The sequence below is a fragment of the Danio rerio genome, chromosome 18 (genome assembly GCF_052040795.2).
Source record: "Danio rerio strain M-AB ecotype USA chromosome 18, GRCz13ab, whole genome shotgun sequence".
NCBI lineage: Eukaryota > Metazoa > Chordata > Actinopteri > Cypriniformes > Danionidae > Danio > Danio rerio.
In genome coordinates, this window is record NC_141038.1 from 35,067,006 (window position 1) to 35,087,408 (window position 20,403).

At 35.2% G+C, this 20,403-nt stretch overlaps 2 protein-coding genes across 4 annotated transcripts in view; both read left to right on the top strand.

The window, feature by feature from the left end:
• The window catches only part of LOC100332501 (sterile alpha motif domain-containing protein 3), a 191,781-nt gene that overhangs the window by 60,687 nt on the left and 110,691 nt on the right, over positions 1–20,403 (top strand). The gene's annotated exons all lie outside the window — the stretch shown is intronic.
• Positions 3,187–12,862, top strand: LOC570184 (uncharacterized). Of its 3 annotated transcripts, XM_088651282.1 has the most exons (12): positions 3,187–3,289; positions 4,902–4,964; positions 9,403–9,529; positions 9,632–9,881; positions 9,987–10,258; positions 10,363–10,540; positions 10,663–10,739; positions 10,882–11,062; positions 11,171–11,419; positions 11,544–11,715; positions 11,799–11,947; positions 12,085–12,862. In XM_088651282.1, the coding sequence occupies exons 6-12, from the start codon at positions 10,375–10,377 to the stop codon at positions 12,252–12,254; spliced, it is 1,164 nt and encodes a 387-aa protein (XP_088507408.1). In that variant the 5' UTR covers positions 3,187–3,289; positions 4,902–4,964; positions 9,403–9,529; positions 9,632–9,881; positions 9,987–10,258; positions 10,363–10,374; the 3' UTR covers positions 12,255–12,862. The 3 variants fall into 3 exon arrangements, with proteins under 3 accessions (XP_088507408.1, XP_087149402.1, XP_087149403.1); XM_087293276.1 differs by lacking the exons at positions 3,187–3,289; positions 4,902–4,964 and adding an exon at positions 8,227–8,529; XM_087293277.1 differs by lacking the exons at positions 3,187–3,289; positions 4,902–4,964 and adding an exon at positions 8,227–8,529 and having other exon boundaries at positions 10,422–10,540.

A 20,403-nucleotide genomic window follows, 5' to 3' on the forward strand; every position in this document is an offset into this window, starting at 1 on the left:
CATTTGCAGTGAATATAGATTTTAGTTATCATATTTTAAAAAAAATTACTCATTGTTTGACATCATTACTGGTTACTATTAAAGATCTTTTTAAAGGTCCCATTTAAAAAGGCTCATTAAAAGTTATTTCAATTAATGACAAAACTCATATCAGGATTTTTTTTTCATTATCAATATCTTTACATGGGTGGTGTAATATTTATTATCCATTCTGTAAGTCTGTTTCGCCCTCCTGACCTACAGTATGGAATCGACTATGCTACAGCATGTGATTATACACTTGTTACATAAACTGACATGACCTGTCATTGCCTCAGTCACTCATAGCATTTCTATATCAGCAAGTTGTCAAGTTGATCAAGTTAGTCACAAAAACAACAGGACTTTTTGACATGTGACTTATTATTATAAGTCCATTTGCAGGTTGAACATTTTTTTTATTTACTGTAACAAAGAAATAAAATTAAAATCCAATGTCTTGCGAAGAAGCCTACAAGTAAACACTAAAACCGGACTTTGTACTCATGTTTATTATGCTTATTAAAACATTTCTTAAACAATTTAGAACAAATGGAATGGCCATAAATTCTGACAGCTAAAAAAAAAACAGAGGCCTTTTCAGGTATGCATTTAAGACAAAAAATAAAAATGTATCCTGCATGCAATGTAAAATTCCTAACTTGTGCTAGTCACTGTCAGCAAAAACCAACTTAATTTACCAGTTTTGCCAACATCTCGCTAAGGCCTCTAAAAACACTTATTTGCCTGCAAACATATTAGTTTTGCATAACAAGCAGCTGTCGTTTTCATTCAGACATGTCTAAATACAGGGTCCACACCCCGCCCACAGCATGCAGTAATAACAAGCACAGAGCAGGGAATGTTGGTGCATATCCTACAAGCCACTCCATCTCGTAGTGAGGAAGCAATGGAAAGTGACCTCTGGATATCTGCCACTCTCTCTTTCACTTCTGCCAACACTTCATTCTGTTGCAATACCTGCTGGACATTAGACTTGAGGTTGCTGACTACAATGGTTAGCTCACTAAATTTTTCTTCTATGTTTTCAGCCAGGCTTAATAAAGACTATTTATTACTTCTAGCTCAAGCAGGCCACCAAGAACTTCATTTTCCCCAGGCTCCACTCTAGAAAAGAAAACCTATTTTTATTTTGATATGTGCATTGGAAAAGTGTAAGCTATCCTGCTACTATAATGCTACAATGCTGAAGTGAAATTATGATAGCACAACATGTAAACAATAAACAGCAACAAGCACTAAATTATTTAAGTGTACTATGTTTTTTATGTTATATAGTTGCTAGAGTGAACTAAATAGCTAGTGGTTTGGTTTGGTTAGTTATTATTAAAGTAATAGTTAAACATTGGGTTCTCTGCTTTAAAACCCTACTTTTTATCTATTTGATTATCTGGTGCTGTAAAATGGCTTGATTCAAAATTAACAGTATGAGAAGAGTTCAAACCTCAACTTTCTACAAAGTTCCTGTTTAAGGCATTCTAAGGCATCTATAAATGGAGCGAATTATGGATCAAGATGATGTCTACATGGATAACTTGAAAGTATGAATGACAAAGCAGTACCCATGCCTCTATGACATTTGGATGAATAAATATTTATTATCTAATAATTCATGTAATGACTATATACAGTATACACATGGTAGATAAGAAAAAAATACATGTTCAAATTTATTAAAGCATATATGAGATAATATTTTAATGCTAACACAGCACTAATAATGTAAAAGTATTTGATTGGCTAAGGACAGAAAAAGGCAAAGACAACTAACATAATTTTTTACACACACAAAAAAAAAACTATAATAATAATCATAGAAAATTACTAAAAACAGCCGATGACTTGTAAAACTGCAATTACTAAAAACTAAATGACTTGTAAAACTGCAATTCATCACAAACGACAAATAAAATATGACAGTTGTTTACATTATTAAAAAAACCTGTCAAAATTAAATCATAAATAAACTTTGGAAGATGGATAAATACTAAAAGAAATAACTATTTTCTGAAAAATAATTAATTTGGCAAAACAAAACAAATTGTTTACGCCAATCTAGAAGCAATTTTGGTTTCATTTTTTTTGTTATTAATTTTTTATATAAAATAGCTTAATTACCTTATGCTGATATTACATATGATTGACAAATTACATTACTTCACTATTTTACATCAGCAATAATTACTTCCGTTGATTCATAGCACAATCCGCTAGATGGCACCACTCTTTCATGCAGAATTTGTCAGCTTTAACCAGCATGCCCGCGCTGCAGTCTGTGTGTGATGTACTGGACCAGGTTCAATATGTAGTTGTACCGCACACTAAGATATTGCCCATGCTACTGTGACGGTGGGGTTTAGGGTGGGGGGAAGTGTAGGTGATAGTCCATAACATAGGGGACCTGGTCCAATTCGTAATGAAGCTGCGGGCTGCAGTAAGGAGGCACTTGTTTTAACCTGTATGTGAGAATCTTTTGTAAAAAGGTGAATTTAGCATTGTTTAGTAAACCATTTATTCCTACTTGACTTATAAATGATAAATTAGTCTATACAGCAAATAACCCAAGTGTAAATTCTGCCGAGGGACACTATCATGTTAAAATTGATCTTAAATCTACTGATTTTAATAGGTTACCAGTGTTGGGGAGTAACTAGTTACATGTAACGCCGTTACGTAATTTAATTACAAAATAAAAGTAACAGTAATTAGTTACAGTTACTAAGAAAAATATGTAATTAAATTACAGTTACTTTTGAAAATGTTAAAAATTACAAATGGGGTTACATCTAATATTTTTCTTTAAATCTCTGTGATATGTTGAATAATATTAATCTATTGCTTTGCCTGTTTTTGATATGCACGATGGCTTCTGCTAAGGCCAATTATTCAACCGATGATGCTTTTGATTTGTGGCGCAACCACGGGCGTAAATCCCGGGGGGAACATGTTCATTGTCCTCCTCACCAAATAAAATATATAAATATATATATATATATATATATATATATATATATATATATATATAAACGCACTTTCTATTTTGAAAAATATATGTGTGTATACCTAAAATAATTGTCTAAGTAGAAAAAAAACGCATTTGTTATTTAAAATGCATTTAGAAAGAGTTCACCCCCACTTCATCATATTGGTTTGATCCACCTACTCCTCAAGTACACGCAGCCTGTCACACAGTCACAGACAGACAGACGCAGAAGTTTGGTGTGTGGCTACAGGTCAATGTTGAATTTGAGTAAGTATGGTGTATTAATCACATTAAATAAATCGATTCTCTTCAAAGTTAATGCAGAATCATTTATAAATTAGTTGCGGCAAAAATGCAGATTACAGATGTCCATGAATCTGCGGTTAAAATTACTCATGTAGTTAACGTATGCTTGTTTAGCTTGTTGCATACGTTAGTGGCGCACTGCAAAATATTACGCCAAAGTGCATTGTTTCATTTGTGACGACTTGGCATAATGTTAACTTTACATTAACGGCCACAATTAGCATATTGTTTATCTGTGGATTTGCTAAATGAGCACTGTGCTACGTCCAAACTAGCCCCACTGTATTTTTTGTATAATCAATTTCAGTTCTATTCTTAGGTGACTAAATTAATTTAAAATATAAAATGTCCTTGTTTTTATTGTTGTGATGATTTTTATGATAGTTTTTCATTCTTTATGTAAAGCACTTTGAATTAGCATTGTATATAAAATGTGCTACAGAATAAACTTGCATTGCAGTGACATGGACTAGATAAAATGATTGAGGTAAAGTTGGTTTTATATTCGCACCTTCATTCAGTGACAGCTCCATACATTGTTTACCATGGTACTTTGAATATTTGAACTGAAATTTCATGCAAGTTTGACTTCAAAACAACATTAATAATAATAATACATTTTATTTGTATAGCACTTTTCCTACATACATGGAACTCAAGGCACTTCACAAACAACAAACAAGCATTGTAAAATAAACCAAATACAAAATAATGTATATTAGACAATTAAAGCAAAATATATACTCAGATAAAAGCATACATGTACACACATATTTGCATACATCTACACAATCACACAAAATATTCTTTACATACATGCACACACACCGTACATGCATATGTACATAAACCTACACGATATAGATAAATTGCATAAACTTCACAAACTTATATTCATACGCAATTTTAAAAAGGTGCTTCTTAAGTTTTTTAAAAATAAATTCTGGGGGATTCTTTTACTTAATTTGGGAGACAATTCCAAGATTTTGCAGCATAGTGACTAAACGAAGTGCCGCCAGATCGCATCAGATTTACAAAGTGAAATTCTAAAAGTCGAGTGCTAGAAGAGCGTAGCAAACGGTTTGGATTATATTTTGATAAGCAGTCAGAAAAGTATGAAAGGTGTCATGTTGTGTAGTGCCTTATAAACTAATAAAAGAATCCTAAAATGTATTCTATTATTGCTGCTGTGGTATGTTCTTGTGTCTTCAATTTTAATAAATCTCTGGCTGCTGTATTTTGTATCAGTTGCAGCGTCTTTATAGAACCTTTAGGTAAACCAATATAATATTAACACTAACTGTAAACAATGCTTTAATGGTTGTTGGCTGCTAATATAATTTTACTATTTAGAATTTCCAATGAATACTCTTCTGAGGTTATATTATGAGAGACTGAATGTGCAAATAAAAAAGCAACTTTACCTCAATGATAAAATGACAGAAAAGGAAAATGGACATAAGATAATTTTTCAGTGCAGCAAAACTCCAAGTACAAAAAGTTCACATATTTAGCAATTTGGCTTTCAGAATGAGTGCTTATGAAAATACTAATGTCACATTATCAATCACAGGCAGAGGAGAAAGAACTGATTGAGGTACAGGCAGAGCAGGGTCAGTCAGATGTACAGTGTCAGGTAAGGGTGTTGTGCTTTATTGAAGGGATAATGACAATTTTTTTAGGGGTGAACAATTTTTTAAAATGTTTTCTGAGTTGTGGCTGTTTAGCAGATGAACCTCACAGGCTCACCAATTTACAATATGATCTCTCAATTTAACAAGTGTAATGTAAACCAGTTAGTTATTATGAGTATGGAAAACGTCTTTTCCTGCATTTATTCTGCTTCAGGAGTCAGTCTGTTGACTGTAAACAACACAACAAACAATGCAATAAATAGTTTTCAAGAAAAATTTGCTGTCATTGAACCTGAGAAAAACTTGGAAAATAACCAAAATGATGTAGTCTTCATGCTGTAATATGAACAATATAACCATTTTTAACTGCGGAGACATATAAGTACAATTCGGCTGTATTATTTGTGTCCCCTTCAAAAAATCTTTAAAAATTGCTCATAAGAAATATTATATTTATTGTCCCCCCTACTGTTAAATCAAATTAATGGCCATGGGCGCAGCATGAGGAAGCATCTGCAGGTATGTAAGCTAGCGTTTCTTTGTTTTATAAAAGCAAATGTTTTTGTCGTTATCGTGAGTGTACAGAAATAAAAACAGACCCTTTAATTTCTAATGATATATTATGATTTATAAAGTTATCGATTTGTGAATTTTATGGCACCAGCAGACTTCTCTGACCAAAGTGATGTTATCACATTACCAGTGTAGCTAGCTTAACTACATTTCTCAGTAGCGTCGCTAAAAAAATCAAATAGCTTTTCACAGTAGCGAAGCTATTTTATTAGTGAAGCAGCGCAGTAGTGTCCACACAAGCTACATTTACAGATCGCGGATCAATATTGTTTAAAATGTGTAACACCTGGTTTTATTGGATTTTTTTGTTTTTGCTGTTATGTACTATAATTTATTCCTGTTTGGTACAGCATATTATTTACAGTAAATAATTGAAATGAACAGTTCTGCCTCATATGATTCATTGGCAGTTTTATTGATCACTAAGATGTGATTGATTTGGATTTAAGTGGCTTCGATTTAAAAATTAAAATTTCAAAAATTAGATGTATTTTTTTATTGCAAATGCCACATAAATCACCTGCACAACTAACTAACATTGTGATTTTGTAACAACAGTAAACATGTTTTTGTGATAAGGTCTGGTTTTGTGGTGGCTCTACTTTAAATTTAAATAAATTAAATTAATTTTATTTAAGTGATGAAAGCTTTTGAGATTCTAACAGTAAACAGAGCTACTGTAAGCTCACTCCTGCTCTGTATAAATGCTTGAAAATTATTTAGTTGAAAATGTTTATTAGAAAATTAAAAGTAATCAAAAAGTAATCAAATGTAATTAGTTACTTTACTTTTATAAAGTAATCGAAAATTACTGTAACTTATTACATTTTAAATAGGGTAATTTGTAATCTGTAATCTATTACATTTCCAAAGTAACCTTCCCAACACTGTAGGTTACATATACATTGCTCAACATATACAAGGACACCCCTCACAAATCTCTCTTTTAAATTCATATTTTTAATAGGAAGCTAAGGCGAAGCGGTGGCGCAGTAGGTAGTGCTGTCGCCTCACAGCTAGTAGGTTGCTGGTTTAAGCCTGGGCTGGGTCAATTGGCATTTCTGTGTGGAGTTTGCATTTTCTCCCCATGTTCATGTGAGTTTCCTCCAGGTGCTCCGGTTTCTCCCACAGTACAAAGACATGTGGTACAGGTGAATTGGTCAAGGTCAAGGTAAAATTTATTGTCTCCCGTAGGAGAAATTTGTTTTAGAAAAAAAAGGTTCTGCTGTACATCGACACCAACAAGACAACATGTAACATACATACACATTAAAATCTAATCCTAAAATACCTCCTAATATAAATATGATTCCATAAAATCAGTAATTTTAATAAAATTTTTATAAAAAAAAATAAATAAAATAATTAAAGTACCATATGCCCCACTGCCCTCTGTTGTTCAAACCAATCCTGTTATCTTAGTCTTTGACCATCCTTCCTTGCTTGCTCGTTAATCAACTTAATTGAAAAAGGAACAAAAGAATGTTTAAATCTATTATGCTTGCACAACGGGACCCTATATCTTCTGCCAGAATTCATCAGCTCATATTCCACAGACAGCACATGTGAAGAATCAGATAAAATCTTGTTGGCTTGTTGGATTGTGCACAACTCAAAGATGTCTTTTAGTGAACCAAGTGTCTTAATTCCCATGATTTTTCCTGCCACTCTCATCAGGTTATTTACTTGGGTTTTCATTTTTACTGTCAGATTCCCAAACCAAACAATAATCCCATATCTTAAAATAGACTCTATTGTTGCTTTATAAAAAGTCATCATTATGCTGCTACTCACTCCAAATAATCTTAGTCTGCGTAAAAAGTGTAATCGCTGATGAATTCTTGCACAAAGACTTGACACCTGAGAGTGCCAATTAAGTTCGCTATCAATGTTCACTCCTAAATATTTATATGAATCAACCTGCTTAATGTCTTTATCATAAACCACAATAGAGCTCCTATCACTTACTGACCTGGGGTCTATGATGACCTCCTCCGTTTTCTTAACATTAATTTCCAAATTGTGGTCATCACACCAGCTGACAAACCATTCTACAGCCGCTCTGTATTCCATGATGCTGGCATCTTTTGTGAAAAGGTGCAATAGTACAGTGTCATCGGAAAATTTAAGAATATATTGGTTTGTCTGCTGCCTAACGCAGTCGTTTGTATAGAGGGTGAACAGAAAGGGTGAACTTACACACCCTTGTGGCGCCCCTGTACTACTTGTTGCTACACCAGATAACCCTGAATTAAATTTTACCTGCTGGGTCCTGTCTGTTAAAAAAGAATAAAACGATTTAATAACAAAAGGGTTCACTTGCATTTTTACCAGCTTTTCCAAAAGTTTATGTGGTTGAATTGAATTAAATGCTGAACTAAAATCGATAAAAAGTAACCTAGCATAAGCAACTGGGCTCTCTAGATGTTTTAAAGGGCACCTATTGTAAAAAATCTTCTTTTCAAGCTGTTTGGACAGATCTGTGTGTTGGTATAGTGTATAGACCATCATACTGGGGTGATATGAACACACCCAGTCCTTTTTTTTCAATTTAACTACAAAAAAAAGGGTCGGCCAATTGGAGCTGTTTTCAAATCGATCGCACCATTACGTAGGTGTGCGATTCCCCCCGCCCACCGAATTGATTGACAGCTGCGCGTATTAACATATCCTGCGTTTGCCGTTTCCGCCATTATCAGCGTGAACGTCGAAGCGATGCCACCGAGAGAACACCCTTGTGCTATTTTAGGATGTAAGGCTCAGCACAAGAGCCTTCACCGTCTTCCTGCAAATGAGCAACAGAGGCTTAAGTGGCTGAGTTTTATCTTTGAAGACAAGGTGCCTGAAAATGTACCAAAACTGTTGTATGTTTGCGCTAACCACTTTAGCGTAGACTGCCTCGAGAACGCGGGACAATACAACTCCGGATTCGCGAGTAAATTGTTTTTGAAAACCGGATCAGTTCCTACAATACGTGATCCTGTCTCACTTCAAGTAAGTATTACATTTTATGTACTTCTAGCCTTAGCATTCTAATTATGTTAAGCCGATGAATAGCATCTGCGGCTAAAGTAGCTTCGGATGTTTGTTTGCACGTGTTTACCTCTTATTGTGCTTTTCAAAAACAGTCTGAATACTCGAAGCTGCATATGGTAACGTTAGTGTGTACATGAAGGGGGTTTAGCCATTAGGAACAGAAACCGTAGAAAAATAGCAACATTGTAAAAAGCAGTACCACTGGCTTCAGCTAAAGTTTGTTGTTGTTAAATGTTTGTTGTACTGTAATCGTAAGCCGAAATGAATAGCATCTAAAAGTTAAAAGCCGCTAAAGTTGCTTCGGATGTTTGTTTGCACGTGTTCACTGCTATTATGCTTTTCTAAAACAATCTTAATAATCGAAGCTATAAGTGGTAGTAGTGTGTACAAGAAGGGCTTTTAGCCATTAGAAACAGAAACCATAGAAAAATATAAACATTGTAATAAAGCAGTAACCAGTACTGGCTACAGCTAAAGTTTGTTGTTTATGTGGGATGTTTGTTGTAATGTGTATACTGTAATGTTAAGCAGAAATAAATAGCATCTGCGGCTAAAGCTACTTTGGATGTTTGCGCGTTTACAGCTATTGTGCTTTTCTAAAACAGTCTAAATACTCGAATCTTTAAGTGGTAATGTGTACATAAAGGGGTTTTAGCCATCAGAAACAGAAACCGTAGAAAAAATTAAACATTTTTTTAATGTTTTGTATGTGGGATGTTTATTGTAATTTTTTTCACTGTACTTGCACGTGGTCTGCAGTTGTTTACAATAAGATCGGTATGTTTTAATCAAATAAAGGTCATTTTAAAACATGTATGTTTTCTTACAAAGGCCACGACGTCGACAAAGAGCAACAAGGTGGATGTTGCTTGCCAGACAGAAACTTTTCACACATCTTTACACAGTGTTGGCACCCAGTTGTCTTTTAGGACGCTTCAGGCTAAACGCAGGAGTACAAGTAAGTTAAAATTTCTCAGTTTATTTTAAGTTGCTGCATTAGAAACGTGTTTTATTATCTTTATAAACGTGCAATGAGATTAATCATAAAATTACACTATAGGTGTCCAGACAACAATATCCAGTTTTGAACTGACTGTGCCATCAGCGTCCTCTACTGCGTTTATGACTTCGACACCCCTCAAACCTTCACTAAAAAGACCTCGTCTGGAGCTGGAGGAGGAGGAGGAGGAGGAGGAAGAAGAAGAAGCCGAAGAGACTTTGACAGAGTCAAAAATTATAGCCCAAGACTCGGATGTGACATTTGACCCTGCAGAGGAATGCACATCTGCAACTGAACCAACAGACTTGTCGTGAGTTTATGCATTATGTAAATTATTTGAAAGATTGTGTATTGTCATCATAACATTCATCATAATTTTTTTTTATTATGTTAATGTGTATATTTATTTTTACAGAATCCAAGAATGCCCAGTTCATAACATTGCCAAGTTCATTGTCTATGAAACATGCCTCATGGAGCTCTTCAGTGACTGCCCAGTGTGTCAGAGGAGATGTGATGTAGTCACAAAGGCTTGGGACATTTCTGAGCGTACAGCAAGTCTGCCCACACTGCGAGTTTGTAAGAAAATGGAACAGTCAGCCAATTATTGGTAGTACTCCAGCTGGCAACCTGCATCTTTCTGCTGCAGTCTACTTGAGCGGTGCATCATTTTTTGTAGTTGAAAAGGTAATTATCTATCAAAATTTATCACATTTTTTTTAGAAACATAATATAAATTTTGTCACAGGGTGCATGCACATTGTACTAAAAATTCTCCTCTCTGTTGTCAGGTATTTGCTGCAATGAAGCTACACATTTTTAAATATAATTCATTTCGCCGTCATGCAAGACTTTGCATTGAACCTGCTATTGTCCACAAGTGGAGAAATTGGCAGAGTGAAATGCTAGAACAGCTCAGTCGAAGAGAGAATGTGATTGTTGGAGGAGATATGAGGGCTGACTCCCCAGGTATTTAGTCAAAAGATTTAATTTCTAATTCAATACAGTCTAATTAAAAAAATAAATATGAAATACATTACAATTATTCCAAAAATGTGTTTAGAATAATTATGTACGGTTTGTTCTTGAAGGTCACTCGGCCAAGTATGGGAGTTATACAATGATGGACCTTGCAACTAACACAGTGGTCGACCTACAGTTAGTCCAGGTAATACAGAAAAGTTTTATGTGAACTAGCATAATATTTTGGATTGAAAATGTTTGATTTATATATATATATATATATATATATATATATATATATATATATATATTTTTTTTTTTTTTTAACCTTATTTAAAATTTTATAGAGTAATGAGGTGGGTGGCAGTTACCATATGGAAAAAGAAGGCCTAAAGAGAAGCCTTGACCTGTTGGATGCCCGCGGTGTTCGTCTGGAATGCATCATCACAGACCGACATCCTCAAATACAGAAATACCTCAGGGATCGAAATGTCACTCAGTTTTACGATGTGTGGCATATCGAGAAAGGTATGTAATTTAGCAGTTATTAATTTACTTAAGATTAAATTGCTATTTAAAGTTCTTACATGTTTATTATTATTTTTGTGTTGATGTCTTTTTTTCTTTAATTTCCAGGAATTTCCAAAAAACTGGACAAGATATGCCAGATAAAGGGGTGTGAGAAGTTGCGTAAATGGTTACGTAGCATCAAAAACCACATCTACTGGACTGCTGCATCATCCACAACAGGTCCTGAAAGAGTGGCAAAGTGGACCTCTATCTTAAACCATGTACAAGACAAACATGTACATGAAGACCCCAGTTTTCCGGCTTGTCTGCATCCGCAACGGATAAGCAGAGACAAGAACAAATGGCTGTCGGCTGGTAAGTTGTATACAGACAAATAAAATATTCTTTGCGATTAAAACTAATTCAAAATAGAGCTTGTTTCATTGTTCAGATTTGTTTTTGATTTCGACTCTAATACCTTAAATTTTTGCTTGTTTAGCAACGATGCCATTCTACAAGCTGGAGAAAGTTCTCGCTAACAAGAGAATATTGAAGGATGTGGCCAAGCTAAGTCCTCACCACCAGACGTCAACTGTTGAAGCTTTCCACAGCGTCATACTGCGGTTTGCACCCAAAAATGTGGTATTCCCTTTTCTGGGGATGCTATGCAGGTAAAGCCAATGATCAGAAATTAATATTTACAATACTATACAGTCTTGTCATGGTACGTCATTTACATTTTTCTTTTTGTTAGGTTGTACTTGGCTGCACTGCATTACAATGAAAATGCCGGGCGTCCCCAGGCCACATCAGCAACTGGTAAACCTATTTACAAGCTTGCCTTTCCAAAGGCAAAGAAAGGAGAGTATAGGGTCCGAGAAGTGAAGACACAGCAAACTTTCGGTATGTATATAAATGTTTATAGTATTATTAATAATTCAATAAATAAAAAAAATAATTGCACTTTACATTCACAATGAAAACTCACTACTCAAAATACAAAATTAAGTTACTAAAGAGATAACTGTTATATTGCACAGGTTATGTAGAAGAGCTGCTGGACCTCATCTTCAACCAAGTGTTTGTGGACCCATCACCCTATGTTGATGAAGTGTTGGGAATTCACATACCACCTGCTCTATCATCAGCCTACGATCGACCTGAGATGGAGGAGGCTATCTCCAGCAGGGTGACCCGCTTCAATCAATAGCTATCCTAAAACCCACATAGCTGCCCTGCTCTTCAGGAAACTGTCTTCGAATCTTCAGCACCACACAGGCAGGAATCACAACACGGACTCTCCGCCCGAGGAAACCCCAACACCAGCTCACAAAGCTCCGATAAGCCAAAAAGCGGCACTGTCTAACAGAGACATAATAATAAAACATTGTTTTAGAAATTGCACTACAATTTGAACTTGGGAGTTATCACATATACATTTTTATTTTTTATAAAATAACTAGCTTTAACAATTTCAGAAGTCATATTTTGTTTATTCAACTGCCAATGTATATTTGATATGTTTGTATGTGTTTGTAGATATACTGTACTTTCTAATGTTCATGGACAATTGTATTTCATTCAACAAAGTGACAACTTGGAGTTTATATTTTATATTTGCACAAGGATACATTTTATATTTGCCATCACATTTTAATTTATACTTCAATATAAAGTTTTTATATGACTCAGGAATTGAAGCATCTTTTCTGAAGGGTTGATGTTTCTATGCCATACTGATTTTTATATATTTTAAGAGTTTATATATTAATGTTTAGTGAATTTAAAATTATTTTTCAATAAAAAGTACATGCATTACTCAGCCTTTTATGAAGTCATTCAAATTGTCATCTCAGAAATAGCAGCAATAAAAAACGGTACGTATTTCATTTTTATTGACATTGAGGTAAAGTTGGTTTTATATTCAGATATTCGGACATTCTCCTTAATAGTATCATTTCAGTAAAGTATTCTTTGCAAATTCAAAATAGGGAAATCGTATTAGCAGCAAATGACAAAGTACAACATTGTTTACAGTCAAGTAGATAGTTTTAATGTTGTTTACAAGTCATACTTGCATGCTAAATACGATCGAATGTTTAAACTATCATGATAAACAATACAGGGACTTCTGAATGTGCGGATATAAAACCAACTTTATCGCTATTGTATTGACTACACAGCGTTAATGTGCTTAAAAAGAAAGCGAGCATGCAGATCATGAACAAGGTAACCTGCTATTATTTCTATTTATTTAAACTCACTTTTGCACTCCACGAAGTCGCAGGGGACCATAGTCTGCTTTGTATATATTCGATGCATTTTGCAAGGAATAAATATTGAAGCAAACGGGATCCATTCCTGGATGCTCCGTCATGCACGAGGGTTGCATTTCCAGTTGATCCATTCGTCTTCTAACCTTATTACACGACACAGTTATGCTGTTTATTATCTCATTCGATGTCTTTTGAGCAGCAACGTTAACATAAACTGGAAATTTACCTGCGGTATCTCCCTGCAGCATACATTTTCAGCCTCAGTTGGCATTTTTTCACAATTGCCACACAAGCACCTGCCAATATTTGTCAACGTCAATATTCATGAATTACGAATAAATCATACCAATGCAAAATTTATCTCTGTGGATATCTTTATGTCTTGTCTGTGTTTGACGTAACGCATGACGTTCGCGAACTTTATCAAACAAATTACGGATGGCGCATGCATAGTTACATAGCGGCTGTAAAAGTATTCAAAAACATAAAATATTTTGTATGTACCACTCTGACACATTCTGGCACATTCGGATTATAGATTCCTCAACAGTCGACTCTGCTTGATCTGTGTCCGAGTCTGGGTCATATATGTAGGGTTGAATTGTGTTCCTCTCACTCATGATGACTCTTACTGTCTGCCTCTGTGATACGGTGCACAAAGCAGACGCGCTCTTGGCTCCGCCCCCTTGTTACGTTGGGCGGGCAGTCGAAACTCATTATCATGTTAAACAACACACCCCAAAACAGCAACCCGTGTACACGCCTCTAAATTTACACTTTTTAACACAGCATAATAACCATATCTGAATTGCGTTTTGATCTGAACCTATATTGGCACACTCAGAAGAACCATAATATTAGTATTAAATCTCAAAAAAGGGCTAAAATATGTGCCCTTTAAAACAAGATGTGTTAATGTGGAAATTGCATCAATAGTGCCACGGTTACTTTTGTATGCAAATTGATACTGGTCTAAGTACGGCTCAACTTCCTTGCGCAATTCTTTTATTATAATCTTCTCAAATGATTTCATGACATTTGATGTTAGGGCCACTGGCCTATAATCATTATTGTCTTGTGGACAAGGCTTTTTTGGGATTGGAATTATCACAGATTTTTTCCAGAGCTTTGGTACTGTATGTGTATCCACTGAGAGTTGAAACAGGCGATGCCAGGCTGGTGTAAGCTCCTCAGCAAATGTTTTTAGAAGAAAGCATGTAATACCATCAGGTCCCATTGCCTTACTAGAACATAAAGATTTAAAAACCTTAGTCACGTCTCCTTGATGTATTAACCTCCTTTTTTCAGCCATGTTGCAATTTACTTCCCCTAAAATTTCTTCACATTTTTTAAAATTATCTGTCTCAAATCTCATATAGAAATCATTCAATTCATTTGCCTTAACAGATTCGTTACAGGCGAATAATGCCTTTCTTTTTGGTGTCATATTTGTCATTCTCCGAATTGAGTTCCATAATTCTTTTGTATTGGACTTTAACAAATGTTGTTCAGTCTGTTCTTTATATTTTATCCTTGCACTCCTTAGTTCCCGATTAAGGTCTTTTTGTGCTGCTCTAAGCCCCACGGTATCACCTGCCCTAAAGGCCAATTTCTTCCTTTTAATACAGCTTTTAATTCCCCCTGTTATGTATGGTTTGCTGTTCGGATAACACTTAATGGTTCTCTGTGGAATGATAGAATCCACACAGAAAGAAATATATGCTGTGATAGTTTCTGTAACAGTATCTATATTTGCATCCTGATAAAACATGTCCCAGTCTGTGCAGAGGAAACATCCCTTTAGCTCCTCAATACTTTCATTTGACCATGTCTTCATGACCTTAGTCGTTGGTTTACTTGTTTTGAACACAGACCGATAAGTAGGAAGGAGATGGATAACGTTATGGTCCGAGTTACCAAGGGGGGGTCTGGCTTTGGCAACATAAGCATCATTAATATTGCCATAACACTTGTCAAGAATATTCTTTTTCCTTGTTCCACACTTAACATATTGAAAAAAACCTGGTAAGGATTTTTCCAGTCCACACTGATTAAAATCACCAAGAATCAAAAAGGGTGCATCAGGTTTGTTTTGTAAGTGCTTATGAACACAGTCAGCTATTTGGTTTGCAGCTCTGATAGCATTCCCACTAGGTGGGATATAAACTGCACAAATAAATATGTTAGTAAATTCCCTTGGCAAATAGAACGGACGTAATGTGACGCACAAAAGTTCCAGGTCAGGGTTGCAGATGCTTTCTCTTACCGCAAAATTTCGACACCAACGATCGTTGATATAGACACAGACCCCTCCCCCTCTTGTCTTAGCGGAGTTCTCGTCTCTGTCCAAGCGAATATGGGAAAAACCGTCGACTTGTATTAAGCTTTCCGGTACTTCATTACACAACCATGTTTCAGTGAAAACCATGAGACCAGACTCACGGTACTCGAAGCAAGCTCCCGCTTGCGTGCGAAGTTCATCCAGTTTGTTCTTCAGTGAGCGTGGATTACAAAGAATCACTGGCGGCAAAGGAAGTTTAGAAGCTCTCCGGACCCGCTGTCTGACGCCGCCTCTCCCGCCTCGCTTCCTGATCCGACCCGAAACGCGCCTCGGCTGCCTCAGTAGTTCCTCAGGTAAATCCATCTCAAATCTGGTGGGTGACAGTCCTCCGCAACTCCGCAAATCCAAAAGCTCCGTTCTGCTATATCGCTGAATTTTGTCCAAAACTCCTTGCGCCACACAGCTAGTCAGAATTAGCCATGACACGACAAGCAGTTTTTTGTTTATCAATTCACTCGAATCACTCCTATACGACCAGCAGTTTCCATCTCTGCCTCCGCGCAGGAGTTTAATTGTCCAATATATGAATAAAAAACTAAAAACCAACATATCTGACAGGTACAACAAAGACAAACAAGTAAAGTACAGCAAGCACCCCTTTCCACGTCGCCAGCAGAGCAGCGCCATCTTGGATTTTAAAAAGAATTGGGTAAGCTTAATTGTCTATAGTGTGTGTGTGTGTGTGTGTGTGTGTGTGTGTGTGTGTGTGTGTGTGTGTGTGTGTGTGAATGGATCTTTCCTAATGATGGGTTGCAACTGGAAGGGCATCCACTGCGTAAAAACGTGCTGGATAAGTTGGTGGGTCATTTCGCTGTGGTGACCCCAGATTAATAAAGGGACTAAGCCGAAAGAAAATGAATGAATGAATAATAGGAAGCTATTATTGCTAGTATATTTGTGCATATAGATTAGATTAGTCAGTACTTAAGCCGAATCTGAAGCTCATCTAACAATATAACTTACGATAAATGTCCAAAAACTAGTAGACCTAAATTTATATGTTATAAAAAATATTAAATACAATTTAAAAAAAAAAAAAGGAAAAATTTTTATTTATTTATTTATTTAAAATTTTTAAACAGGAAAAGATTAAAAGATATTTGGGCCTGACTCAGCATGAATGCTGTTTTTCAGCAGGTTCCTGCTCTGCAGAACATAAAAACAGACAAACATCTCATCCATCAACACAGTACAAACAATCACCAAACATTTAAGCTAAAGAAAAAAAAGCAGGCTACTATCTCAGTGGCTACAGCGATAGTTGACCATCAGATGACGATCATGGGATTTCTTAAAAAGTCTCAGTGTTGGTATTGTTTTGAGATGTTGTGGGATCTCATTCCAGACTCTTGTGAATACATAAAAGAAAGATCTCTGTCCATAACAGTTTTTAAAAGCCGGTACTGGCAAACATCCATTTGTTACAGATCTGGTGGAACGATCAGTCCTTGAGTTGAGTTTAGGTACCAATGCACAAAGGGCTGCTGAGGTAGAGCTATTTAAAATTTGATAGTACAGTTTGATGCCTGTGTTCATAATGTAGTTTTGAAATGTTAAAGCTTTAGAAAGTGATAGAGCAAAACAGTGATGTGTCCATCCAGAAAGTCTGTTGTATATCTTATAGGCCCTATTGTATAGTCTAGCTATTGGCTCCAAGATATCATTTGTTGTGAGAGACCAAATAGGCAGACAGTAAGACAAGGTAGACAAGATTATGGCATGCAGATAAGTTTCTGAAACAGAAAAAGACAAATTTGTCCTAATTTTGCCATAAACAAATAGCTTTTGTTTCAGCTTTTTATAAACATTTTGAACATGGTTACAATAAGTGAGGTGAGAGTCCAGACTGATTCCCAAATATTGATATGTGGATACAATGGATAGTTTTTGATTTGAGAAAGTGAGGGGATAAGATATGGATATTTTTTTCCTAGGTGAATAAAAGTACATACACTCTGTTTTCTTAACATTAATAGTCAAATGATTGTCTTGCAGCCACTCATGTAAATGCTGAAGATCTGTATTTAATTTATTGTTAATTGTGTCTGTACTTGATCCAGACACAAAAAGTACAGTGTCATCTGCATACAATAAAGAATCTGAATGTTTAATTACCTGAGGGAGGTCATTGATATACATCAGGAAAAGTAAAGGTCCCAAAATACTTCCCTGAGGAACCCCCATAGAATAACCTAATGCCTGGGAAATTGTTGTACCAATTTTAACAACCTGAGATCTATTGGATAAATATGATGAAAACATATCTATTGCAAAAGAAGAGAGATTAAATGAGATCAATTTGTTTAAAAGAATATTATGATTAACTGTATCAAAGGCCTTTCTAAAGTCTATGTATACAGCTCCAGTGACATGTCCTTTATTTAGTGCCATACGTATATGTTCAGTAAATAAAAGCAATGCTGACATGGTTGAGCGCAATTTTCTAAACCCATGCTGGCTATCACTAAGCAACTTATTGTCTCTTGTTAAAAGACAATAAGTCAACTCTTGTTAAAATCAAGAGAAGCAAAAAAAATAATAATTTAAAAGTTGGTTGAAATTTTGTAGGTTGTAATTTTTTTGCAATGTTTTGCTTAAATTTAATAATATCTTTTTAATTGCTGAATATGTTTGGTGACTAAAATACTATTTTAATAAATATATCTGTTTAATAAATCTGTTATGTTAAATTGTGCCAAAATACATTGCTTATATTTGCTGAGAAATAAAAAAATATATATTTTAAAAATGGGGTGTACTCAATTATGCTGAGCACTGTACATAATAAATGTACTCTCTGCATCAATACATAAAAATCCACAAAATAAAGAATAGGCAGACATAAATGAGCTTTTGCATTTAGCACATGCAAAGCTAGCTGCTATCTTGTGGTCTGTGTAAACATTTTTGAAATGTGCTTGTTTTGACAAGACTTGTAGTATACTGTCCTCCCTTCCTCATTTGCCTCTTAGAAGTTTGACAGCAAGTTAAACTCCGTCCATTATAAGTCCAGAGATGCAAGCTTTATATAATTCAGCTTTTATTGCTGCTCAGATAAACTTTATAATTGACCAGAGTGAAACTAAAAAGGAAAAAGATAACAATTCTTAGTAATAACTAAAACGCATCTAATACACAAATTAAAATAGGCCTTAACAATGGTGATAATTTGACACACACATTTGTATTTCTGCTTTAGATTTCTATGTATTTTATGCATTTGTGACTAGCATTGAAAGTCCTAAGGCACAAGCTATGCATACAAAAAACATCTGGTCTACTTTACACATGTCAGAAATATACATATCATCCAAATTAAATTTAAACAAAACTTACAGCTATTGCACTTCAAACTCTTTACAGCAAGAAAATGATGAGGATTACCCACATCTGGCAGTCACACACTTGCCATGCAGCATGCACTAAATTCCAGGGGTTTCATTACCACGCGTAAAATGGGCGTGGCTTGGTCAGTGTTTGGGAAACGCCCCCTTAAAGAAAAAAATACAATACTGAGAGGTCACCGATCATGCGCAGTACATGTTTTTTAGCGCGGTCATTTCAAACAGAATGATTATGGATACAGAACTTACCGCGGTGGATAACAAAGGAAAAAAACAATCATACAGCTTTTTTTTTTTTATAATATTATATTTTAAAGATTTTATCAGCAAAAACAGCTGACCTCGTTTTACTCTGTTTTACTGTCTCTGGGCTTTTGTACTTCCATGGTAAACCAAATAATAATGGTTGTGGTAAGATTAACCGTGTTTTTGTAGTTTAAAATATGGTATTCAGTCATGTTTAAACAAATAAATACCACATTTTTCTGTAATAAACCGTGGATAATTTTTCTTTCTCAATCTTAGTTAATTAACATAACTCATATTTATTTTCTATTTTTATTTAAAGTCATCATACACAAAACCCCTGGAATCAGGACAGGTATCTGACGTTACTGTATATAAAAGTGATCATACATGAAACCCCTGAGATCAGGACAGGTATCTGATGTTACTGTATATAAAAGTGATCATACATAAACCCCTGGGATCAGGACAGGTAATTGATGTTACTGTATATAAAAGTGATCATACATGAAACTCCTGAGATCAGGACAGGTATTTGATGTTACTGTATATAAAAGTGATCATACATGAAACCCCTGGGATCAGGACAGGTATCTGATGTTAATGTATATAAAAGTGATCATACATGAAACCCCTGAGATCAGGACAGGTATTTGATGTTACTGTATATAAAAGTGATCATACATGAAACTCCTGAGATCAGGACAGGTATTTGATGTTACTGTATATAAAAGTGATCATACATGAAACCCCTGAGATCAGGACAGGTATCTGATGTTAATGTATATAATATGTAACCCAGGTAAATTAAACATTATTCCAAGTGTCAAATACTGGATTTTTGTTTTGTTTATTTTAGGGATTTTATGTATTTTTTCTGTTTTAAATAAAGTTGTATACATTTTGTATAGTTTAGGTGAAATGTACATAACAAACATGTGCTTCTCTTGCCTCCATCTAACTTGATGGTTAACCTGTGACATACTCCAATTTGATTGGCTGAAAGACATGCCTGAGTGACAGGACTGGGGAGAGAGAGAGGCGGGGTTTTCAGAGTGAAAGCGAAAGGAATGGAGAGAGCTGAAAGAAACGTGCAGAGTGTTTCACGCTGTTTCCTTGGCTATTTTTTGTTTAAAATTTAGCTTTCTTTTC